The sequence below is a fragment of the Agelaius tricolor genome, unplaced genomic scaffold (assembly GCF_023055355.1).
Source record: "Agelaius tricolor isolate 1412-34295 unplaced genomic scaffold, bAgeTri1.0.p SCAF_6, whole genome shotgun sequence".
NCBI lineage: Eukaryota > Metazoa > Chordata > Aves > Passeriformes > Icteridae > Agelaius > Agelaius tricolor.
Genome location: NW_027269266.1, coordinates 25,401,762 through 25,428,557, shown reverse-complemented (window position 1 = coordinate 25,428,557; position 26,796 = coordinate 25,401,762). Strand labels below are relative to the sequence as shown.

Here is a 26,796-nt window from a genome sequence, read left to right as displayed (position 1 = left end):
GACTACTCACTGACCTCTGCTTATCTTCACTACCTTAAGGATGACATTGGAATCTTTGACTCTGTTCAAGCTTCATTATCTCAAATCTAGCCTGTAATAACTTAAAAGGGTTCTAATGATATTTTCAACCTATCATATTAAGATAGAAAATTTCTGATATTATTTATCATCTACAAAAAGGATTACTGCTTTGTTCATGTAGCGCAGTGTGAGCCCTAATATTTACACTGCATGCAATGACCAAAGAATGTATTAGCCTAATTTTTCACTTAAATATTACAGGTAAGAAAGAACACAACAACTCCCTCAGGAAAGAAACAAAAAATACAACATTAAATTGTGCCCATAATCACGGAATCACAGAATTTCTAGGTTGGAAGAGACCTTTAAGATCATCGAGTCCAACCCATGTTCTAACACCTCAGCTAGATCATGGCACCAAGTGCCACATCCAGTCTTTTTTTAAACACATCGAGGGATGGTGACTCCACCACCTCCCTGGGTAGATGATTCCAGTATTTGACCACTCTTTCTGTGAAAAACTTCCTCCTTAATTCTAGCCTGTATCTCCCTTGGTGCAGCTTGAGACTGTGTCCTCTTGCTCTGTCTGTTCTTGCCCAGAGAAAGAGACCGACCCCCAGCTCACCACAGTCACCCTTCAGGAAGGTGAAGAGAGTGATAAGGTCACCTCTGAGTCTCCTTTTCTCCAGGCTGAACAACCCCAGCTCCCTCAGTCGTTCTTCACACGGCTTGTGTTCCAAGCCGCTCACCAGCCTCGTTGCTCTCCTCTGGACACGCTCAAGCATCTCAACGTCCCTCCTAAACTGAGGGGCCCAGAACTGGACGCAATACTCAAGGTGTGGCCTCACCAGCGCTGAGTACAGGGGAAGAATGACCTCCCTGCTCCTGCTGGCCACACTGTTCCTGACACAGGCCAGGATGCCTTTGGCCTTCTTGGCCACCTGGGCACACTGCTGGCTCATGTTCAGCCGACTGTCAACCAGCACGCCCAGGGCCCTTTCCTCCTGAGCACTGTCCAGCCACACCGTCCCCAGCCTATAACGTTGCAGGGGGTTATTGTGGCCAAAGTGCAGGACTCAGCACTTGGACTTATTGAACTTCATCCCATTGGATTCTGCCCATCCATCCAACCGTTCCAAGTCCCTCTGCAAAGCCCTCCGTCCCTCTAACAGATCGACACATGCTCCCAGTTTAGTGTCATCTGCAAATTTGCTAATGAAAGACTCTAAACCCTCATCCATGTCATCAATAAAAATATTGAACAGAACTGGCGCCAGCACAGACCCCTGAGGGACACCCCTGGTGACAGTCCCCAGCTGGATGCAGCACCATTCACCAGCACTCTCTGGGCCCAGCCATCCAGCCAGTTCCTAACCCAGCACAGAGTGCTCCTGTCCAAGCCACGGGCTGCCAGCTTGTCTAGGAGTGTGCTGTGGGAGACAGTGCCAAAGGCCTTGCTGAAATCCAAATAAACAACATCTACAGCCTTCCCTGCATCCACTAGGCGGGTTACCTGGTCATAAAAGGTGACCAGGTTGGTCAAACATGACCTACCCCTCCTAAACCCATGCTGACTGGGTCTGATACCCTGGCCATCCTGTAAATTCTGTGTGATGGCACTTAATATAAACTGTTCCATTATCTTGCCAGGTACTGAGGTCAGGCTGACTGGTCTATAATTACCAGGATCCTCCTTTGCACCCTTTTTGTGAATGGGTATCACATTGGCCAGCTTCCAGTCATCCGGAACCTCACCAGTGAGCCAGGATATATTATATATAATATATATATAATATATATATAATATATATATAATATATTGAAGTGAGAAGCTACACTTACTTTCCTCCAGGAAAGAACTTCCATTGTGCATCACACGGGCCACACAGGAAGTGACAACAGTGGCTTATGTGACATAGCACCATGCCACATCGTGGATATTTCAAAGCAACACAGTCAAAGCCAGATAGTGCACACAGGTTCACTGAAGCTCACTGACATCAGTACAACCATCAAAATCCTCAGAAGGTGGGAAACAGCCCTAAACTTGAACTTTTTCCTCTTTTCCCACCTAAAGCTCACTTAATTCTGATTTTCCAATCAATTTTCCACTCTCTTCCTCTATAAAAAAAATAAATTATGATTTAAAGCACGTCTTGAAGGCGAAAACAAAGCTCTTCTTTCCTCTTAGAATATAACAAGTTGTTTAAAGCTCCAATAACATTTTAAAGGAGGCAAATATAACAACATGCTAATTTCAAATTGAATTTATAAAAATTAAATTTGAATTTACAAAAATTAAATATTTTATTGTAGAAGCTGTTAAAGAAAAACAATGTGTCTCATAAAATATACAGTAGCTATAATTTAATTGCTTCTTCCTAACCTATCAACTTTAAAAATTTTTCAGATTTTTAAAAAAAAAAAAGAATTAAGCATTATTTAAGAAAATATTTTTTTCTCTTTGTAAGAATGCATCTCTAACTCATCTGTCTTCAGAAAATGATTACAAATTTGTACACAAGTGATTCTAAATGCCACTGCCTTCCTGCTTTCAATGCTGCTATTTTTCCAGAGAATATATCCACAGATCAATGACCCTTTCATGTGATCTGGAAATGCCAAAGAATAATACCTCAGGGAAAATACTGTTTTCACTTGAGTTAAAATATTAATTTTTACAACAGAAAGAAAGCAGAAATCCTAACATTTTTGAGAATGGCATCTAGAAAATGTATAGACCTGGCAAATTTAAAAAAAAGAAGGAATAGAGTAATTGTTCACAGAAAATAATTTCAAAAAAAAGCCACTGTAATATTAATGAATCTCACAGATTAATAAACTGCTCATTTGGCAGCAATCACTGTAGCACATTTTTGCATGTTTGGCCATTTTACCTTACTGTTTATTAATTGCATCTACTTGGAATTGATGATCTCCAGGGTACTTATCAGTGCTTATCAAGACTGATGAATGCATCCCAGATGTTGGAGTCATGTGGAGGGTCTATCCATGCACAGATCTGTGCTGAAACCCTGAATGTTTTCCTGCAGTGAACTTGCAGGCACTCCTGACAACAGAAATGCAGCTGACGGAGTAAATTCCAGGAGTGTCTCTCCTTTCCCCTCTATCACTGCATGAGAAAGACATTCTTATGCTGATGTGTGAGAATGTACAGCTGATGGGGTATTGTTTGCTGCTCTAGGGATCTTTTAATTCTTTTCTCTACCCCAAAGGAGGCTTCAGTATCAGATTATAACACTTAATGAACTTCGATGTTGTGCTTTTCTCTGGGGTCCATGTGTAGACAGGATTTCTGAATTCAATTTTTTGGGTATTGGGGAAAAAACCTCACAACAGTTATTTTCTAAATTTTTAGCACGCTTTTAAAATCTCTTTTAGAAATATGGATGAATGTCAGGCAATAAAGGAGAAAACTGCAGGGATTTTAATGGCATCTGCTTTACTTATTACACAATAGATATTTTAGTCATCCATATATAAAGTATCTTTGTGAAACCCTTTAAAACATGATTTCAAACCAATGAATGCCATTTTCTATTTGCCTTTAATTTCCTCTCAATAGTAAGTTCATCAGAGTGTAACAATTAACTAACTTAATTAAGCTAACTTAATTATGTTCTTTCATAGGTCAATATGTAGAGCTACTCAGATTAATAGCAGAGCTTGTAAAGTTAATCTTCTTGTATAATGCAAATGATGCCCACTCATGTATTAAATACCTTCCTGAGTAACAGATGATATAGGACTGAATGTACTTTAAAGAAGGACAGAGACTGTGAAAAGGTTAAATAAAAAAATGTCTTGGATTTGTGGAAATTTTGAACAGATCTAATTCATTTTTTAAATTAATAATGTTCCTCTAAGAAGAACCCTCATTTCATAAGGCCATTTAACGCTTAAATATACATAAATAAATTCTGACTTCAAAAGCAGAACTGCATGACAGCATTTTCCAGCCATCTTGTGACCTTTATATTTAGTTATTAAGAAGATTACATAAAACAGTCATGTGAAGAGATTAGCAGGAAAATATGAATTCCTAACTCCAGAGCATTTACATGCTTAACCGTATTTCCCAGTTTATTTTACAGAGGAACCACTTCAGTAGTCAAAGGTATTATGTTCCTTTTCTCTATTCATTATTAATTCACTTTTAACACAGTTAGACTCTAAGGCTCTTTAGGCATGTGGCTTACCACTTTTGTTCTGAAATATTAATGGAAACTACAGTAACAATAATAATTACTTGTAGAAGCATGAAAAGTAAAATCAAACAAATCTCTTGAGTGCCAAATGATCTGAAAATGTGACTCGACTCCCTTGTTTCGATAAATGAGTCTGATGACTGGAAGACACACTATGACAAGAAGAGTTGGATTATGGGCCAAATCACCCATAAGTAATTCTACAAGGAACCAAATATCAGTCTTTTCTACAATGGATCTGACTTAGATCCAGAAAATATTCAAGATGCATTTCAATCCCAGGTCTGTAATCTGCTGCAACTCTTCTGCTGTCACTCAGAGAAAACAAAGAGGAGGAGTGCAATAAACATTATGGAATAAACACCTCCAGAATGTTTACTATGAAGGAGCATAAAGGAAAAGACCCCAGAAGTATGAAAATCACCACTGCTCAGAAGCTTTACAACCAGAAAGAAGTACTAAAAAATGCACTGGAGGGATCCATCCTAATGCACTAAGAAATGCACTGGAGGGATCCATCCTATGTCTTCTACCAGGATATGGATGACACAGATGATCCAATATGTTTCCTTCTCTTTGTTAAAATATGCCATGTTTTTTTGGTTTTTTCTTTGTGGTGTTTTGTCTGTTTGCAGATCTCAGTATAGCAGCACGTTCAGAGTACAAAATCACATTCCAGTATCAGTACTGATATAAAAGGGAATTATTTACCGACGATACAAAATAACTAGTAAATTATCACTTATGATTTTTTTATCAGGAAACAGACTGTTAGGTCCATACAGCATGGACATTTACAATTATTTTTCTGAGTGGGGAAGTTCCTCAGAAGTTAAACAAAAAAAAAATAGTGGTCAAGACTAAATATGAGTCCAACTCACCCTATGTCAGTCACTAGATTTTTTTTTAATAGGTCAGAAAGAATGCATTTATAGCAACAACTGTCTGACACAAATTTTGTATTAAATGCATTCAAGCCAGCAGCTACACAGAATAAAGGGAATTATGGTTAGGCCTATGAAATTTAGAAAAGAATGCACAGGCTTTTCACAAGTGCAAGCATAACAGCTGTGCATTTATACAAACAGATAGATATACAAATATATTTTCTCTGATACATTCTTGTGTTCTCTAAGAGTGTAAATCATCTCTCTACTTTTTAATGGGGCTTATTCTTCATGATGATTATTTTCTGAAATGAATTATGTCAGTGATGGAAATTTAGTTATTTAATAGTCTAATAACAGCAGATGGAAAAAATTATCACATGAGCATTATTACAAACTTTCCCATGGAATTACTTTCAATTCAATAATTTCAGAACATGATAGATCATACTTTGTTTAAAAAGTAAAAACCTCAGTGTAATAAAATACTGTAAGGATGGACTGACTGGACACACTGCTGATGAAATTTATAATAGCTTTGGGTTAAAAAAAAATTCTTTTTGTACTAACTTGAAATGGAAAAGGGACTTGTTGGGAAAGGTTTTAGCCCAAGATCAAGGAAGGAGATTAAATCAGGAAACAAAAGACAGTATCAGCAGCCAATTGTATTAACAGAAATCAAGCAACATTTCCTTCCCTTGTATAGGAAATAATGCAGTTAAAACTGAATTATATGATCCTTTTAGGATCTTATGTACAATACTTAAAATTATATGATCCTTTAGGACCTATGTACAATACTTACAACTAATAGCAGATGACTTAAGTGTGTGACACATCTTTTTCTATCAAACAAATCACTATACCTTAGCTGTACATTACTTATGGAAAAATGTCTGTTTTCTATCCAGATAAACTGGAACACTGAACGTCTAATAGTTCAGAACCAAGTTAGAGTGTACCTATCTTAATCCTTCCTTAGCTAAGAACCACAACGATTTGCACAGCTTTTATAGTTTGAATCCAGCACCCAAAAAGCACCACAGACACATAACTATTTAAGTTCATATGCTATGAATATATCATTTATATTTTACCCTAAAGTGTTCCATGCCTTTTTTTTTTTCTTTTTTTTTTTTTGGTAAGGGTTTGTTGGTTGTTGAATTCATTTTTCTATCCAAGAGAAAGGATAGGACAGCTTTTCCTCTGTATCTGTAGTGTTCTGGCAATGCAGGCATTCAGAAAGATCAGCTGTTAGCCTCTAGGCTTACACTATTAAAACATGATTAATTAATTTGCCACAGGATTGGCAAAGGAAATTAATACACATAACTCATGTACTTCTGTTTTACTTCTAATTAAACAAGAGAATATGCCTCTTATGAGACTCACATTTAAGGGAACTGTCAAAACTAGTATTTTCTACTTAGATAACAAACCACTGACACCATCATCCCCCACGGATTAAAGGGCTGCTTATGAGAAATGGTATCAAGAAGACAAAGCCAACCCATCTTGCTCCTTAGACACATGAAAAAAGCAAAGTAAAACTACTTCAGCAACAAATCTCTACTTTCTTCAGCATCTCTGTATATCCACCAGAAACCAATGTAAATATATGTACCAATGCAACTGCCAGATGCAAAGTGAAGCTGACCACAGAAAACAGAATAAGGGTCATGAAAGCTGATACACCAACCTTTCAACTTTATTGACCAATTGCAGTGTTATTCAAGGAAGTGCATTTGTGCATTTCAAATATTTTAAAAGCTCTGCATCTTAGATAATCACATCCAGAGAATTTCCTTTCATCCATTCATGGTAAAGAATGTGTAGTATCAGAGAAAAAAAATCACTGTAACAGTGATGTAATTCTGAATTTTGAAAGTCTTGTGGGAACAAAAATCCTATCTTAAGCACTATTATTGAAGGAAAACTGCTGAAACTATATAAACTGCTTGGAAGGTCTAACGAAATTACACTGAAATTAGGATGAGACACATCTATCTCCTACCAAATGCACTGAATCCTTCTTTCAATGACACTTTTCAAATCCAATTCTTAAAACCCCCCATAAATATATACAATATTAAATATCAATCACAGCCTTATTTTAGGATGGATACTAATTAAAATTATTCAAGCATTCAAATCCATACAACTTAAATTTTAGAGAGGCTTGCACAGCTTTTGGTTTGGAAAGAGACAATAAAATAGCTTTCTAACTTTAAAGTCAGCTGAGTTACTTTATAACACAAGAGATTTCTGCATGTGAAATACACTGATGAATACACACACTTTCCTGAATCACTAACAGATGATTCAGGACACCAATGAAATTCACAGAAAATTCACAACTGTCTAGATCCTGATCCAACATAGAATGAAATCTAACTTTGGAGCATCAAAAGTGGCTGGGAAGAAGGGCAGCAGTAAGAGGAGTGGATGCCATTCTGCCTTGCTGTTGAGGAGAACTCAATATTTGACCATCATTTCTATTAGGAGGAATGACTAGACAACAAAACAAGACCTCATTTGAGTGATTAAATTACATCCCACAAATACCATCCTACTGATGACACAAGTAACTGAGTGTATGATTCAGACTGCTGTATCTGAGAGGAAATCAAACTGTAAGCAGGAAAAAAAAAGTGCTTTATTCAAATTAATGTGGCAGCTCATGGGATTTTCCATACTTTCTCCTACTACAAGTTGTGTGTCCTCACATTTGCAAGCCCAAGACTCTTTCTGAACACCACTTTCCACAACCTTCTCAAATTTTCTCCACCTTCCTGAAACCCTTTGCTGTTAGCCACCTTGCCTTCTTTATTCTTTTCTCATATTTCTCTATTCCACAGCTGCATTTGAGCTTTTCTTTAACAACTCTCACCAATGCTGAATTCAGATGAGTCATAAATTACACAAATAATACACCAGTCAGTAGTCAATTCCACATATTAACTCATTAAGCAGATATTGAAAGATGTACCAGAAGACTTCAACAAAAATAAAAATAAAAAGCCATTAGCTTAATTCAAGCTCTGCAAACACTTTTTGGACCTCTTTTTTAGGGTGTAATTCACAAATGTATGTTTATCATGCTGACTTACCATCAGTGACTTAGATGGTTTGTTTCATGATGGGTTTTGAATTTGGAAATTCAGCATACTGCTGCTCCCCTCTCAAGGTTCCCTGCAAATCCAACCACAGAACTCTTTCTGATTCACCTCTCTCTCTATTGTACAAACTGCAGTAAATATGATTGGAGAAAGTCTCATTCCCTTATAAACCACATGACCCCACATTCAGTAAAACAGCTTCAACAGGAACTATTACTGAACTGTTTGTAAAATTTGAAAGATATATTTCCATCTTTTGATTCCCTGAAGCTTCCTCTCCCCCACAGCTGAGCTCCTTTTATTCCACAAAAGCAAAAACTGTACACCCATCTTCCTCTTAGCCACCTTTTACCAACTAACCATATTTCATTCCTCTCTCTGCAGGACTTTTCCTCTCTTTTTATTTTTAATCATCAAATCAAGAAATTTTAATTTCTCCAGTGGAGTGAGGTAAATTGACAGAGCTGAGAATTGAGGTCTCTCCACAGACCGAGGTCCCTTTGGTACTCAGGAATACACAAAGAAGTATTTCTAAAAGCTTGTACTACTCTGTCCTCAGGACTGCTTAGATGTGATAATCTGACTTTCTATCTGGGAATATGCAGTGATATCTCAAAATAAGAGAATCTACTCGGTCTTATTCCAGGAGACACTCTTAAGAATTCTCCTGGCTTCACACTCTGGACCTTCCCTCTTCTTCAGACAAAGTGACAAGACTATCGGAGAAATGAAGATATTTATCTAAAGGCTGCACTAAACTAATAAATGGCATTTTTTTTTCCTATGACTAGCACTTCATACTCTCCTTTCCTGTGAAAATTACAGTCAAAAGAAATCTCAGAAAAAACCCAGCTAAGACTAGTCTTTATACAGCTGGTACTTGATGTATTTTGAATAGTAATACTACCAACTAAACTGTTTGAATAAGCCAAGATTAAGTGTTAAGGCTGCTACAAAGGAAGGACTTACATCTCACAGGAAAGGTTAATTTAGGGATAATAATGGTTCTCTGGGAAGATGATTGCCCCCATGAAATGAAGTTATGAATTCCACAGACAACCTCTCTTCCAGCTATAGCGTACTATGACAGGGATGCACAGCAGGGACAGAAAACACCCTTAGTCATTGGCTGCCCTATGGAACTACCTTACAAGCACCTTTGCTTACAACAACAGGAAGTATGAACTCATGACTACATCACTACTACTACTACTACTACTACATCATCACTTTTTGAAACCAAGAGAACAAAGAAAGGCCCAATCTCAGGAAGAATCTTTCCTTCGCACAAGCCAGAAGTAAGACATATTTAAATTCTGTGAAGGATGATAGTTTATATCCACCTACAGACCAATGTACAGATTCTATTTCTGACTCTCCGGAGTAATGACATTTATTTAGCCAGAATCTAACAGGGCTCCTAACAAATCTCATGGAGAATCTAACAATTCTCCATGGCATGACAGATAGGAACAATTAAAAAAAAAAAATTCCTAATTGCTGACAGTAAGAAACAGTATTTAAAAAGTAGCATATATTATAGAATATTCTTGTAGGTACCATTAATAATAATCCTGAGTTTTACCTTGGTCTTGCACACTATTTATATGGGAGTATAAGACTGAGCTGTAGCTTTGAAAAGTCTCTGTTATTAGTAGTACAACAATAGGCATGAAAAACAGAGGCAAATGTGTACTCCCCACCAGTTAATCTTGGAAAAAAACAGACACAGAATGTCCTACCTCTTCTGGACGTTTCTGTGCCACCGATATCAGCTCTTCAGAGCTACTTCTTGAGGTAGAGGGTACCACGTTACCTGGGGCCTCTGAGACCACCTCATTTGACGGCTCGGAGTCCTGAGGGCAACAGACACAAACAGACCCCTCAGCAGCGTGTTGATGTGGCACGCCAAAAAAATGAGACTTCCCAGAGGAACTGTGCTTTAAGCACAGCTGAGGTCTGAAATTCTATTCTTTTTATTCTGGGCAACTTCTTTTGCCCGAGTCAAAAGCATCTGTCATAAATTTCTTTTGAGATAATATTATTTTCTTCATAGAGCACTTTAAGATTTATTAATTAGTTACAGCATTTCAGAATTGCAAAGTTCTGAATAAGCATGGTTTTTTACCCATACCTACCCCTGTTCCTGAACTGCAAGGAAGGGAATATTATATTTTGTCCACTTATGGCAGATGGATGCTTCTGCAAAACAGCTGGAGCCATGTTAGAAATGCCCCCAACAAATGTATTTTACCAGTCATTGCAAACCAATATAGCACACAACCTGGTAAAGTTGAAGAAGTTAGTAGAGTTTGCTATCTTTTAGTAAATTTAACATTACAGTAAAATAAATAAAAATTCTTAAGTAATTTACATCTTATTTTCCAAATTGGCTTGATTTTGCCACACAATATGACTGAATAATTCAAAATAAAAAACACTTTAATACCTTCACAGCTTCACCTAGAGGTTTTGATAACAGCATAGTTTGAGATATTTTAATGCAGAGAAAAAATCCATTAGTCAGTACAATCTCTACTGTGCTTGTAATGCTCATTACAGAAGGTATTTTAGATGTCATCGCTTAGCAAGCAGAGTATGTGCTTTTGATATATCACTTTCTTTCTACATTCACTAATTGCAAGGAAATCAAGATTATACTTTTGGAAACTGCAAGCTGCAGAGCTCATTATTAAGTTTTCAAACACAACAACCTGTAAGAAGTAAATTAAAATTTCATAATGATAATATTCAGCAATTGCAGTTTAGCCCATTGCATAGAAAGGGAAAAAGTGAGCACTGGTCCAACAACCATTACTGAATCACACAGAGAATCACATCTGGTGACACCAGACACTGTAAAAGAATTAACACACGGAGGGAGTTCCCAAAGACTATAAAGTGGAAAAACTACTTCTGTGCTTAAATATTTCTAATAAAGATTTTTTTACACCTTTCTCATTGTATCACCTCTCTGAGACTTAGAAAAAGGATACTCTGGGCCATTTTGTGCCATGACACTTTAAAATTCAGGTTTGGTATGAGTAAGATATTTTAGGAAAAAAATAGCTTTTAGTGAAGACTAAAGAATGCCATCAATTAAAATGTTAACAGTGAAGTCCAACTGCCATTGCACTGAACTGTTTTATGGGCATAATGCTGGATCTGTGGAACAAAAGAAAAAATGAGGTATCTTGGAAGAATATCTGCCAAAGAGAGTGAGCTGCAAGAAGAAACATCTCTGGCATTCTGATAATAAAAGTCTGATTTTCCCCTATATATATACACCATTTTCCCCTATATATATATCATGCTATATATGCTATATATGCAATCAAAAGGAAATTTACATCATGTTTATCTTGACAGCTCACTGGTTTCCCTGGAGTTGTACAGGCAAACATCTCTCTCAAAGGCCACCTCAGTTTGGTCCCAGTGAACTATGATGTTGAGGATATTTCTTCTTGTTTACTCAATCAGCCATGAGCTCACTCTGAGTATAGAACAGTACTGTTTTCTCCTTGAGAAAGTTAAATCAATGCCACTTATCAGCTCAATATGTTTCCAGAAGCTCTTCTGCGCTTCTTACAAAAACAAAAGTAACAAACACATCTGCTGGAAGAAAATGATACACTTGTCTGAATCCGTTGGTTCAGTGATTTTTCTCCTTCAATTCTGCTTGTATTTTGTACCTGTACATGCTTTTATTATGATGCTATTATATGTGGCCAGATAATGGTGGTAACCATTTTCATTTACTTGCTTTTTTGAAGTAATAAACAGTGCTTTTCAAAAATTATCTGAGCAACTGCAATTTGGTAAGCTTACATTCCTGTTACATTTCTTTGTCTCAAGAAGTCCATGGATTCTTTTTTACATCAAATCTTGAGCATCTTCCTCTCCAGCAGCTTGGCCATCCTTCTCCTAAGAACCAGCTGGCTAATTTAATACGTCTATTTTTAGAAAGATAGATGAAAACCTAATTTACTTTATTATTCAGAAACCAATCCAAGCAAATATGCCTCCCTTCTCAATTGCTCTGGTTTTATTCTGTCTTTCCACATTGTTAGTTGGTCAGAGCATGGTGCTAATAATGCCAAGGTCCTGGGTTTGATCCCAGGTATGGGCCATTCACTTAAAGAGGTGAACTTGATGATCCCTGTGGGTCCCTTCCAATCCAGATTATTCTGCAATCTAAATATGCAACACAGGCAATCTATGTAGTTCTGAACCAGTTTGACAACATGTGAAATACATCTTTCAGAAAGAGACATATTCAGTAAGTGGAATGAGATCCTTTCATGGATGGTACCACAATAAAAATGCTCCAAGGTGCAAATGAGAACTTTTACAGAGCTGCTCCCAGGTGTGTTATGAATATGTGGCAAAGTGAGCAAAAGTTTTGGTTAGAAATCCTGGTAGTTGTATTCTGGCAAGAATACTGCTCTGAAAGAGTATTAGCAGCATTTACACCTGGAAAGGCAAAAAGCACTACCACTGACCTGAATTAATATTTTTTACCAGTGAAGTGTTAAAAGGAAAAATATACTTCAAAAATAATTTAAATTTACTGTCCTAAAGTCACTTTATTATTTTTTCAAGGTCTTGCATGATGAAAACAATGGCAATAGCATTATCATTGATCTGTCAGCCTCAGCTGTAGTAGTGATGGACGTGGTGGTTTATGGACATATAATCACAGTAACTATTTTGGTACATGTCTTTCCTGGTGCTTAAGCCCTTCCCACTTCATTAACTCATTATTACATTTTCTAAACTACACAGGAAAAATCACAAATCTGCATTTTCAAGTCAGACAGATCAAAACATAGCTTTATAAGGGATCACAGTATTTAGTTATATTAATTAATGAATTATGGGGGAAAGCCATTAAATGGTAGTTCCAGCTTCCTTAAAATGTAGAAATATTTTGTGAAAATACAAGTGCATTATAAAAAAATAAATTCCAAATTCTCAGTAATCATTTTCTTCCTGAAAAATGCAGATTTTGATCAAAGCTCCTCAGAATACGAACCTTCTTGGACTTACAAAATCTTGAAGAGGAAATGAAATGTGTAGACATTTTGCTATGTTTATGCAAGAAAGATATCCCTGCTTTTAACAATGGCTCTTTTCCTGTGACCTAAATGCTCGTGCAGTCTAAGATAACACAACTGCATAGGCTTGATCAATCTCTTTTCTGCAAAAAATCATATTTTAATTATATGTTGACAGAAATACATAACAAATCAGATATTCTAGTCCTGGGATGGAATCTGCTTACGAGTTTTTGCAGTATTCTGTTCTCTTCTTCCTTTCACTCCAATTGGTGTATTTACTTTTTGCATCTACCATACAGGAGCACACATTGTGCCTTCAGTTTTGTGCTTTTCTGTACAGAAGGAACACTGACACAGTGTGCTGAAAAATCAATAATGCGTACAGAACAGATGTGGATTTCATCTGCAAGCCACATGAAAGTGATAGATTTCAAAGGGAGATGTTTATGTTTTATGCTATGCTGATGTTGTGGCTTAATTTAACAATTTCACTATTCTCACATTTTGCTTTTCAAAAACCAGACCTTTAATTCCAAATTGAGACACATATACAGGTATGCATGGTATTTGTAAATAGGATACAGATATGTATATACAAACATGTGTAGTCTGTATATACATATACAGTCAAAGCACACAGGCACACAGTGAACATCATGGTAGCAAAATGGTGTATTTACCAATCCATGTAACTGCCAGCACAGATAATGGCTTAACAAAATAGAAACCTGACATTGCTTCTTATTTTAAAGAAAATGAAAAGCCAGTGTATATTTTTATATTTTAAACTATGCATAAAATACTTTCCTAAAAAGCTCAAGAAATTCCATTTGAAACATGATGATGGAAAAATAGTGTCTTAAACAGTGATCACACCAGCCTAACAGCCACTACCTTTTCTGCTAATGCTTCTTTAGAACAAAACTAAAATAGGATTGAAACAAATCTTTTATAGATGATTTCAAGCTGACAGATTTGAATACATTATGTTAACTCTGCATCGTTTTTCATATATCATCCTTTACCTTGGTCCAGTTGAGAATTACACAAGTCATAAATTAGTTTTAAACAAGTTTTGAATCAGCCTGGAACTACTTTTCAAATTAAAGAGCCGTCAGTATATTACATCATACTGTCATTTTATTACCCCAATCAATTCTGTGTGGCCTGAGGTAGAAAGAAAATGGATGCTGTCTTCATTTGCAGAGGGTTTATCTCTCACACCAGGCTGTGAAAACATGACTGCAGTAATGAATTGGACGCCAAAGTTACTAACAAAGACTTCCAACAGCAACAAAGTAGAAATACTTGTCCCCCTTTAGACTTACAGAAACGAGGGGGGAAAAAAGGCCTTTCTGAAGCATGAAGACAGCTTCTTACAGTTGAAGCACTATGGGATGAAATTAGCACATTTTTATTGAAGTGCTAAAGTGCTCACAGAGTGCCATTTCCAGCGCTGCACAGAAAAAGCCTTCCTGGGTCAGACACGGTGCCTTTCCAGCCCAGACCATGGAACATCACTCCAGCAGCTGAGCAACCACTCCTCCTGTTCTTATTCTCACACCCCAGGGGCATACTTTGAAAGTATTTGCAACATCTTAGCCAGAATTTCAGAAGATCTGCTGCAGACAAGATATCTGCTCCAGAGTTCACAGGTGGCCAGAGCAAATCCCCAGGGAGTAACACGAAGTTTATCTCAATCTACTCACATGCAAGATCAATCACTTTGCTGTTCCTCAGATTTTACCCTGTGTTAGTTAATGAAGCAAGAATATGGGCTTTAAACTTTTAAGTCATGCTCCACAGTTGTAAAATTTCCCTTTGTCTCTTATTATGCCTTTGTCATTCTTTTCATGCTGCTTTTATTCAACATCTGACAATATCCTCTCTTCTTCTGCCCTCTCCAAAGATAGGAAATTACAAATGCAACCTCTAACATTCATGTGCTAAACCTCCTATGCTGCCAGTCACAAAGGCAACACTGTTGTTATGTCCTTGGCTATTTTCTGTCTCTGGAGAAGGGGATGATGACTTCTGTGTTTATACACTGTTAACACAAGGTCTCTTTCTCAGCTCACTGTGAAATCACCTCAGTTCAAGCAATAAACCTTAAGCTGTCTCTAAAATTTCTGCCTTCTTTTAGAAATAGAAACAAAAGAAAAACCTTTTATAATTATCTGTTTTCCAAATATAGAAATTAAATTACATTCTTTAGCCTCACACTAGTTTTGCTTTTTTCTTCAAATTCCTTTTGCAATATGAAAGACTTAATAAAGGTAAAGGTTTCCATTAAATACCCACCTGTTCCAATTTATTATCCCTTTATCTTCCAATAAACTACAGCACTGACAAAGTATATTTGCATCTTTGAAATCTACTCAGCTTTCCAAGTGCAAAAGGTGAATTCCCACTTTAACTTTTGTTTTAAAATAAGCATGCTACTATTGTTAGTATTTTACTAGAAGTGTTTGATTAAACTATCAAGGAAACAGGGTCTTCTGTTTTCTCTGGATGCCTTCTTCAAATAGAAAAAAAAAATTACATACATTTAAAGATAGAAAGAGCACTCTTAAAATGTTTTTTTGTATCTATTCTTCTACCTTTATCACATGCAAATAGAAACAGAAAACAGAAGAACATTTTACTGTTTGAAAGCATTATCATTCACTGACCTCTGGAACCTGAATTAGTTTCCCCTTTCTAGCTCACATATTTTCTACATTTCCATTACTCATTGTACTAATCCTACCTCTCGTGGGACTGAATTCTCCACCTTCTCAATCAAAGTCTCCTGGATTATTGTATTTCCTTTTTACTTTCTCACCATTCACTATTTCCTGACATTCAAAAGTTATTCTTTTAGCTACCCTTTCAATAGCTGTCTTTTCAGATCCCAGAAGTCTTTGAACTGTATTAAAAATTATCTCTTAAAATGCTGTAATTAATAAAACCACATTAGAATACAAAAAAGGGAATTAAACTTCTAATTATAGCCACTCTAAACACTAAACTCATCCTGTGTGTACAAAATAAGGAATAGAAGTTCTCTGTTATTGTCATGGATTAAAACTACTGACCACAGATATAGTACAGCTTAAACTATTGCCAAAAATTTCTGCATGAACATGTATGTGATCACCAGGAATTTTTGGAATTTCTTCACTAAAGGGAAAAACCCAATATCTATCTTTTTGTGTGTATGTGTGTTAAATGTCCTATGTCTTGCATAATTTGGTAATTATCTGGTGCACCAGAGCAACAGATTATATACGAATATCCTTTTGCAGGATATTAATATACTGGCAAGACTCCTGTATTATGCTACTATCAGTGCATGTAAGAGTAATTCAGTACTTTCTCCCTTTCTTTGTCCACACCTCTTCCTTCCTATGCATTGTTCTGCTATATTTTTTGTATTGTGAATTAGGTTACAGGCAGATACTATAGCCTAAAAAGTTATTTTTGTCCTCATTTTATACTTGACAGAGTTTATAGATATTATTTTATTTAGTTCAAAGAGCTTTTTATGACAGTACACACATAATTTATTACAGCTGGATGAGGATATTTCATTTTTCCTGTGCCTGTCTGGTACAGTTCTGATCTCTCCAATCTTTTTTTTTTCCACCAATCAAAAAAAAAAAAAACAAAACAAAAAACTCCCAAAACCAAACCTCAGGAGTTGCAAAATAAATTCTCAAGCACAGCCCAAGCATCTAGAGCCACAGTAAATGTGGACTCTGATTTTGCTGCTGCTGTCTCTCACACAGGTGATGTGCAGTTCACACACTACAGGTGTATGTAATAGGTGTATGTAATATTCATCTGGTACATGTTTACTGTGTAGCTGTCTGTATGTTAGATGGTATTGCAATTATTGACTTCAACATATTTACAAAATTACACGGGCATTTTACACCCAGCATTTAAAACAAGACTTTCTAAAGAGCAGATGTACAAGGTCATCTGGTATCACTCCTGGAGAGCAGTGCTGCAGCTACAGTAACTCCATCAGTAAGGCCACATTTGGGGTTGCAGTTGTCTCCTTCCTTAACTAAAGTTTTATTCCTTCAGAAATGACCAGGGGCAGATCATAGCATCCATTCATGTAGTCTCTCTAGAAGAAAGTTTTATCCAGCTGTATTTCTTTTCAAGCTATGTTTAAAATGCTCCAAACTTTCTGTGCTTTTGGATTATTGAGGCAGTGATAACTTGGGAGTAAGGTACAGAAGAATACTTACTTTCATCTCTTAGGGTCAAGCTGCACATTTGCACTATTTATGGTCAGAATAGTTTGCATTAGTCTACTTCAGCAGCTTGGAAGAAAGCATACACAAAATTTGTTCACAATATTTGGCTAATTCTTAACTTGAATGAGAAGATTGAACACTTGAGAAGATCTCTGCTCCAAAAAGCAGCTGCTTTATTCTAACAAAAATAGAATGTAGCTCAAAAAAGGCTTTCTTTCAAGCATACAATCTTCAGATATTATGCATCAGCATGCAGAGTGTGTCTGTCAGATGTTGGAACAAAGCTTTAAATTGTACCATCTAACTTAATTCTCAAGACAGGGTCAGCACATTCATAGGGTTGTGGGGGGTTTTTTCATCTTTGAGAAGTCCTTTAAGTAATATTTATTTAGCTCCTCACATCTTCATCAGCACTGATTCTTGCTTTTCGACTCCTTGAAGTCCAGATTTCCCCAACATAATGCAAAACAGGGCTATATTAAAATGTGTGATCACCAAAAGAATTAGAAAATTGTCAAAGGCTACTTTTTAAATCAAGACTTTTCATCTCTCCCCACTTCCAGAATTTTCTTCCAGTAGCAAGATGAAATAGAAAAATAAAGGGAACAGAATAAAAATGAATAGAAAAGAAAGGGATTGCTCAGTACATTCTTTTTTGCAGTTTAAGTTTATGACATAAGTTTTATAGGTCTCTAAATTAACTTTACATGAGACCCACCTGTTTTTTCAGAGGTTTTCTATAAGCACTCTTCACTACTCCAGGGGAAAGTTCTCAGTGTGTCCTCCAAATCCCCCTTTCCACTTTGCTGCAATCCTATTTCTTAATTCACCCCATTCTCCCCGGTAAGGGTTTCTGTGTATTTTCCAAGTGGAATTTTCTCATTCTTATGAATGTGTGTGTGCTTACAGCTCTCCTTTTATGCCAAGGGCACTTCTTGTAGTCCCATTGCTTTTGCCTTTAAGCTTTTCTCACTCCTGTTCTTCCTGTCCCTCTCTCTTCTTAAAAACTACCATTGTTTATTTTCAACTGATAAAGCAGAAAAGCAAAACATTAATTCAAAGCTATAATAATATCTTTAAAAGAATGAATTAACAGTAGCTTTCTGTAAAAATGTTTCCTACACACTCCAAGATCTCTCTAATATCTGAATGTGCCAAATTAAAAAAAAGTAACCTTTACCTCCTTTGAGAAGCTTCAAACAAATGTCAGCAACACTATTTTGTGGGTGCCCTTGATTTTTTCATTCAGGCTAGTTACTAGAATAATTAAAGAAAATTTCCATTTAACTTTATACTAGTAAACAGAGATACATACTCTTATTAATTAAAGTAGCCAGCTAAAACACTAGGATATCTTATGCTGGCACACTGAGCTGCCCTGACAACAGGATGTTTACTACAAAAGGGAATGAACAGCCCAGTTGACACAGTTTAAGATGTGGCATTAATCAGCCATCTTTTGCTGAGCTCATAGGAATTGAAAGGTTACAACTACTGCTGCAGCTTTAAAGTACCCTCATAAAGGCCTGGAAATTCCTCATTCCTCCCTAATTAAGAACACTGCAAATGATACATGGAATGATGAGGCTAAATTCACACAAAATGTCAACTTTACTGCCTCATTCCTAGAAGCATATTTATATTTTTCCCTATGGTGTTTTTTTCTAGAGATTACTCCTACCAGACAAAAATCTTTTTTTTTTTTCTCATCTGTACTAGAAAACATACAGCAAGTCCCTTATTCTTAAACATGGTTCCTTATCACTGTAGATCAGATGCTTTCAGTTAAAAGCATGCAATGCTTATACAAATGGACAAATTATAAAATTTGATACTCTAGCAATATAGAGTATCAAATATATATATCAAATTTTATCACCACACTGTGGTGTGACAGGAGCAGCTCTTTAGAGCAAAGCAGTTGGTGTTGAGGACCAGCCAGATGCAGAACACATATTTCAAAGATACAGCTAGTTTGGTCATGAAGACAGCATGCCCATTAGCAGTCAGAATACACCCTAGGCTTTAGTGCCCCTTGACAGAAACTCACTTTGCACACTCCTAAAACTACTCCATAATATGAAACTAAGCAGAGCCACTGGTGGCAACTGGGTGATTCTTTTCAAAAATGCATTTCTGACCTTAACCAAAATAAAATCCATCAAAGTCACCATATCAGAATGTAGGACCATTTAAGCTAGTAATAGGATTTTCCAAAATAACAGGGTATTTTAATTACCAGCTTTATTCAGAGTTCAGCAGTGTTACCCTGGATCATCAACAGTCCCTTTTCCTTCTCCTGAGATTCACTGGAAGCTCTCTGGGGTTTAAGAACTGCCCCCACTTTTTTTTCATTTTAATTTTTCCCAAATTAAAAGAGAAAACATAAGAAAGACAGACATATTTTATGCCTTATTTTCAGACAATGGTTTGACTGCTGCCCTGAATTAACTGGTGAACACATCCCATATCATAGGGAATATGCCAGCTCACTTCCCTCCTCCTCTTCTTAAGAGGGTTCAAAATAATATCCCCAAGGGAATGCCTAAACCATTTTATTGTTCTTTAGTTGAAGTAGCTTGTTTTGCATGGAGGTATGAGTCAGTGGGTAAAATGATTCTTTGTCTATTAGCCAGAAGACAATATCTATTGTCTTCTGACTATTTTACTATTTTTATTTAAAGGAGCTCTTCAGTCTCTGTCTATGCTATACCCAGAAAGCACATGAACAATCACAGGTCAATAGCTCATTCAGTGAGAAAATTATTAACAGATTAATAGACTACAGCTCCCAAATCTCAATCTTTTCTCATAATTATCTTTAAATGTTAAAATTCTTGAAGTTATCATTGCATGAAAACAAATATATGAAAGACCTTCAAGAAATTTCTTACCACCAGAAAGTTGCAAAACAAAGGTTTTATAACATCATTGTGTTCTGCAATTCTTCTGTTTTGTGCAATACTTTAAACTAAAAAAGCAGTGGAAATATGCAGTAGGAGAATGCGGTAGGGCAAATGCATATTCATGTGATACAAAATGTGCTTATAAATATTAGTACCTCCTATGTATCCTTATTTATTGCATTGGACTGGTTACAGATTTAATATTCATTATGTCAATGACTGTATCACTCTGCTGACACCCTTCTATTTCCAAAAATAAGTATGTGATGTACATACTCGAAGTACACTTGTGGGTACCTTCCATAGATATGGAGTTATCTGGCTATTTTATCTTCTTTCTGACACTTTTCTTTGGCTATTTATATCAGATCTGAAAGGATTCCATCTGCCTTTCTGTCTTCATGAGATTAGTAGCTAGAAAAAATTTTGATATCTACAGATTCCAAGGTTTTCCACATACAAAATCTTTTGGTAATGTTTGTCACAGCTGAAATATACTTAAGACTTTTCAAACACGCACAAAGATGTTTCAAACCACTGAACCAGATAATAATTTTCAACGGTTACCAAAGCCACATTTACTAAAAAATCTAAGATAAACTTAATTGCTACTAGAATATAACAATGCACTATACATTTTAAAGGTTTTGTGAAAATCTTTTCAAAAGCCATCTTAAAATTCCATGTAATAGTTGTGCATTTTCTTGGTAGAACTGATTGTAATGCTCTTGCAGTTATATTCCCACACAAGCTATCTGCTGAGCCAATTTTAAGAGGATGGAACTTTTCTGCTACAGAATGCTAAAATCCAAGTGATGAGACACTCCTTAGCAGAGAAAGTGGCTGACACAGCACAAATTGGCAATATGCAGCTGTCTTCTGGGAAATGTGATTAAATGTGGCTACCACTAAGAGAACTCCTGTTTGAGAATGGCAACTGAACCTCAGTTCCACTATCTAACATGATGACAAAAAGCAAATCTTGACTGTACTAAAATCCATTACTTGCCTAGAATTTCGTAAAATGGCACTTTTTTTGGTTTTTCCCCCTCACTTTTCTCTTTCCTTGTTCAATATGATTAGATTTTGCCCAGGCAGCATTAGCAATTTATACTGATGAGTGACACATTGCTTAAAGTGACATATATGGCTACATTTCTTTGAAAGACTTGAAAATAAAATCAACCTTGAGAGTAAACATAAGCACTTAATTGGGTAACTATGATAATATGTTCAAATCTTATACATAGACTAACAATTAAAGATCTAAGTCTTCTTCTGTCATACAGAATATGATTACAGGTGATGTGCTAAAATAATTTGCAAGGTAATAAAGCTGGATTAATGAGGAATTAAAATATATAATTCTTCTTTAATTACCTACCTTCTAGTTCTATGTAAAACATAAGACAAGAAATATATTCCTAGGTTAAGAAATTTATCTCAGAAATCTGGAAGAAACAGAACAGCACTTTGCAACATTAGGGTGCAACAGGATGCCACCAGCCTCCAGACATACCTTAGCACATCAGGAGTCCCTGTTTATGTCATTGCAAAGCACACACATTGCAATCTCCTGTTGACTGCTTAATTCTTGATGAATATTCAAATCAAACAAGATTACTCACAATGGAAATGTGGGGGTTTTGTTCATACTGCTCTCCTGGAAGCCTATCTCATCTAACCCAATAATTTAATCAAGACCCAAAAGGTTAAAAAATTCAAGTCACAAGCTTTTTAGTCATACTTTTTTCCAGACATTACCCAATTCAACACATTCTACTAACTAAGTATAACAATCTAAATTTCCAAACTGATTATTAACTGAAAGTAGTGATGATCAATTACAATTTATTGCTAAATTTGTTTATGGCTCCACTGTCAGCATGAAGTCCCTAATTATTAATACCCAAAGAGCTCCTTATTTTATGAACTCAAGAAGTAGGAAGAAAACTGGATTGACAAAGTAAATCTGAATGTACATCAGTGCTGTAAGCTATGATTCTTGGGAAGCTACCATGAAGCAACTGTAACACATAGGAATCTTCCTTTTGTGACTTCACTTGAAAAGGAATGTAAAATAGAGAAAATTTGTATTAAAAAGAGTATTTCCTGTCTTTTACATTTCAATATAGCATCTTCAATATACAAAATTCACTGTCACAATGCTTCCCAATATTGTACATATCTAGAAATCAAATTTCACAAGCAAGAAAGAGAAAGCCTACAGTTCTGTAAGATGAGAGTAACCTTGTTTATTTTGCCCTTCCTATATACCACTCCTCTTTCAACCTTCTCACATTCTTTGAGATTATGCATAGGTGCACACCAAAGAGGATGTATAAAATCTTCCTGTTGTGCTGTGCTGCTAAGAGCTCAAATACTGGTTTTGTTTTTTTATTCTCTCACGCTGCGTTAGCATAAAACCACATTAGGTGGCTTTATTTCAAATCATGACACTAGGTGATTTCTGGATTTTTCCCAACTGCAGCTAGCTCCCAGCAGAGATTTCTTGCCACTCAGTACTACAGCAACAGGCCACATAGGCTGTAATTTCATTTTGTCATGGCTTAGGAAGAGTAAGTCACGATTCAGCAGCAGAGCTATTACCCAGATAAACCATAACTGTAAGCAGATTTTCTTAGAAGCCTAACCTAAAGAAGGTACAGAGTAGCAGCAGCATTTTGAACAGCTGCCCATGAAGAGATTTTGCTTCCTTATCCACTGCCTTAGAGTAAGTAATATTTATTATACATAAACTAGAGCTTTAGTCATTTAAATATTAGATTGTGTATGTTTAGATTACATGCATTAAAAATGTACAACCTCTATATTGTTTATGATTTGTTTCCAGTATTATATTAAGTATTATATTAATTATATTAATCAGGTACCTCTTAAATGTTCCACTGGCAATTGGACTTGGGTGTGTATTTTAACCAAAGCAATAGTTAATGAACAAGTTTGTTTCTAATTTCAGTCATCCAGCTTTTTACTTCAGTATTTTTCATCACAACAAAGCAAAATGATCAAGACAACTTTTGAAAAGTAGAACTACCTCAGTCATAATTTGATTTGTATAATACAAAGCCTCATAAAAATAAATTTGCTTCATTTTTGTATTGTGTTTGTGCGGCAAGGTTTTGGCAGCAGGGCGGGGGGCTGCAGGAGTGGATTCTGTGACAAGCTGTGAGAATCTTCTCCTCCATCTGATGGAGCCAACGCCACCTGGCTCCGAGAGGGACCCACTGCAGGTCAAGGCTGGGCCCATCAGCAACAGTGGTGATGCCTCAAGGATAATGTACTTAAGAAGCAGGAAAAACCTGCACAACAGCACCTGGAGAAAGGAGTGAGAAGAACAACATGCAGACACCAAGGTCAGTGCAGAATGAGGGGTGGGAGGTGCTCCAGGTGCCTGAGCTGGATTCCCCTGCAGCCCATGGTGCAGCCCATGGTGAGACAGCTGTGCCCCCGCAGCCCATGGAGGGTCACAGGGATGCAGAGATCCACCCACAGCCCATGGAGGGTCACAGGGATGCAGAGATCCACCCACAGCCCATAGAGGGTCACAGGGATGCAGAGATCCACCCACAGCCCATGGAGGGTCACAGGGATGCAGAGATCCACCCACAGCCCATGGAGGGTCACAGGGATGCAGAGATCCACCCAGAGCCCATGGAGGGGCCCACACCAGAGCAGGTGGATGCCCAAAGAAGGCTGTGATCCTGTGGGAAGTCTGTGCTGGATCAGGCTCCTGGCAGGGGCTGTGTCCCCGTGGAGAGAGGAGCCCAGTCTGAAGCAGGTGTGCTGGCAGGACTTAGGGAGCCACTGGAGCAGTCTGACCCTGAAGGACTGCACCCCGTGGAGAGGGACACAAGCTGGATGGAGCAGCTTGTGAAGAACTACTGCTCTCACACTAAGACAAAAGAACATTGTGCAAATTTTCAGCTTTGGAGAAAACTCTGTATTGCTGGGTTGTTTATGAAAAAGAGCAAATGAAGGTAAGCAGCAAGGGATTTCTTCCTTTTTTTGGACCAAGTGCCACTAAAATGACTCTTTTTCTTTTTCTTTTTTTTTTTTTTTTTCCAAAAAAGTGTAATTTAAAACTGCAGTGCATATTGAAATCTCAATTTTCTAAGAACATACCACAGGGAAAAGAGACTCTTAGCAGGTTTATTTTAACTGCTGGTTTTTTTGTCAAAGTTTAATGCAAAAAAAAAAAAATTATGTATTTTACTTCGCACTCCTAATTGGCAATTTATTTTTACATTACTTTTTTGATCTATCCCAGTGTTATCTTTCAGAATCAGAAATTTGGTTTTGCATTTGAAACAATAATAATACATTTTAAAAAATAGCCCTATATTCCAATTTCTTCATTTTTCAAACATCTGGCTGGTATTAGCTGCACTACCATCCTTCAAAGAGAGATTTTTTCAGACAATGTTTTTTCATGTGGAAGACAATGCTATAATTGTATTTTTCATTTTCTGGCCATTTATTTAATACAGTTAAGCTGCACCCAAAAAGTACAAGCACTAGAAGCCGATGATGAGGATCTGGCAGTCAGCACCAGGAAATATTTGAACTGGTAAAATTGATTTTGATGCAGAGAAAAATTAAAATACTAAAAGTAACCATCTGTTCCACTAATACTTTCCAGTGCTTAACCATTTTTTTCTTTTTTTTTTTTTTTTGATGAAAACCTAAGCCTCCCACCTAGACAATGTGAATCTTCTGCCAACTAAGTGCATCTGAGGTTTTGGATTAATTTGGGGATTTACTACCAACTAACTTATTCACTATTCATAAATCAAGTCCCAACTTAAGTTAATTTCAAGGCTGATTATTTTTGGAACATTTTATGGTATAAATTATTCATTACATAGATGTATTGCACCTGTTTGCCAGAAAATAACAGAGGCTGTGCCAACTCATTTTTTTTTTAATATGATACCTGCGAAGCAAATATTAAAACACATTTGGCGATACTTCAGCCAGGTGATATTGCAATACACTAAAAGTTCACCTTTTTTTTTACCATCTTGGTACTGAAACCCATTTCTGTGCTAAGTTCTTAAAACAGGGCATAAGTGGTGTAAGGACTTGTTAAATTTTCATATGGCCTTGCAGATTTGGTTTATTTTCTCTTGTTCAATTTTATGGAAATCACTCCAGTGACAATGTTTTACTGCTCCTCACAAACCTAGGAAGACAACAATGACTTCAAAATAATCAAATATTATCCAGTTGCTATATTAAAAAACATCTTTCTTTCTACGTCACACAAGAAACCAAACTGCTAATTAAACTCTCCTCAAGAAACTTTAAAATATATAAATAAACACAAAAATGTCTAACTCTATCATTCTTTATGATCATATCATAACATAGATCATAATAGTCACATCTGTAGAAGACAAATACAGTTAGTGAATTTCACTATGTAATTTTTCTGTAAACTACCTTAAAATACTCCTAAGTTCTGGCTGAAAAATGTTGCATAGAAACTGAACATTTTTTCCCATTATATTATGTTCTGCTTGAAGCAGCAAGCAGATTTATTAGGAGTATTCTTTTATCATTTTTCAGCTGCAATGCTGGGTTCTATGATGGCAGTACATTTGCTTCTATGTTCTGTCCTCAAAAGAAGGTGCAACAATCTCTGTGATTTAAGGTGACAAAACGAGGGCCATCCTCTGTCAGAATATGTAACTGAAGCAAGTCTGAATTAATTCAAAAAACTTGTATAGATTTTTTTTTCATATTTTTTAAAATGTATTTTAGATATAACTATGTAAAATTGCATTGTATTGAATGATAAAATAAGCACATGTAAAACATATTTAGGGCATGATTAAGCACTATATTACTACTGCATGCCAACTTCATCTGTTACATTCAAACAGGATTTTCTTGTGTATACATACACACTGTCTCCCACTTCAGCTCAGAGAATTCAGCATTTTTACAAGCTGGCCAAGGATCCAAATTGGGCAAGAATAAATGAGGAGAAAAAATTAGCAAACATTTGAAAATGTTAATTTTGCCTAGCACTCACAGCAGCTCTGAGGTGAGACAAAGATAAAATTCAATTTGTTGGTAACAACTCAACTACTTCAAACATAAGGTCAAACTCCTTTTTTTCCCCAGTTCTGATTGCTTTAGTTCTCATGCCTTACAAACCTTAAAGACAGACTTTCTCCTAATTCTCAACCCAAATTAATCCCTTTTAGTGACCCCCAACAGCTAAATCAGAAAAGGCAGGGATCTTATGAAAGAAAATTAAAAAATCATAGCATGAAGTGATTAAAGGCTGCAAAG

At 36.4% G+C, this 26,796-nt stretch overlaps 1 protein-coding gene across 4 annotated transcripts in view; it reads right to left on the bottom strand.

Moving 5' to 3' along the window:
* PHF14 (PHD finger protein 14) overlaps positions 1 to 26,796 on the bottom strand; it is a 162,427-nt gene that overhangs the window by 25,247 nt on the left and 110,384 nt on the right. For 2 of the 4 annotated variants that reach the window (XM_071429085.1, XM_071429083.1), the window contains one exon: positions 9,999 to 10,112. The exons of 1 other annotated variant lie outside the window; for it this stretch is intronic. In XM_071429085.1, the coding sequence (XP_071285186.1) occupies positions 9,999 to 10,112 (114 nt within the window). Of the gene's footprint in view, positions 1 to 8,242; positions 8,330 to 9,998; positions 10,113 to 26,796 lie in introns of those variants that run through there. One more of the 4 variants, XM_071429084.1, reaches the window with a different exon arrangement.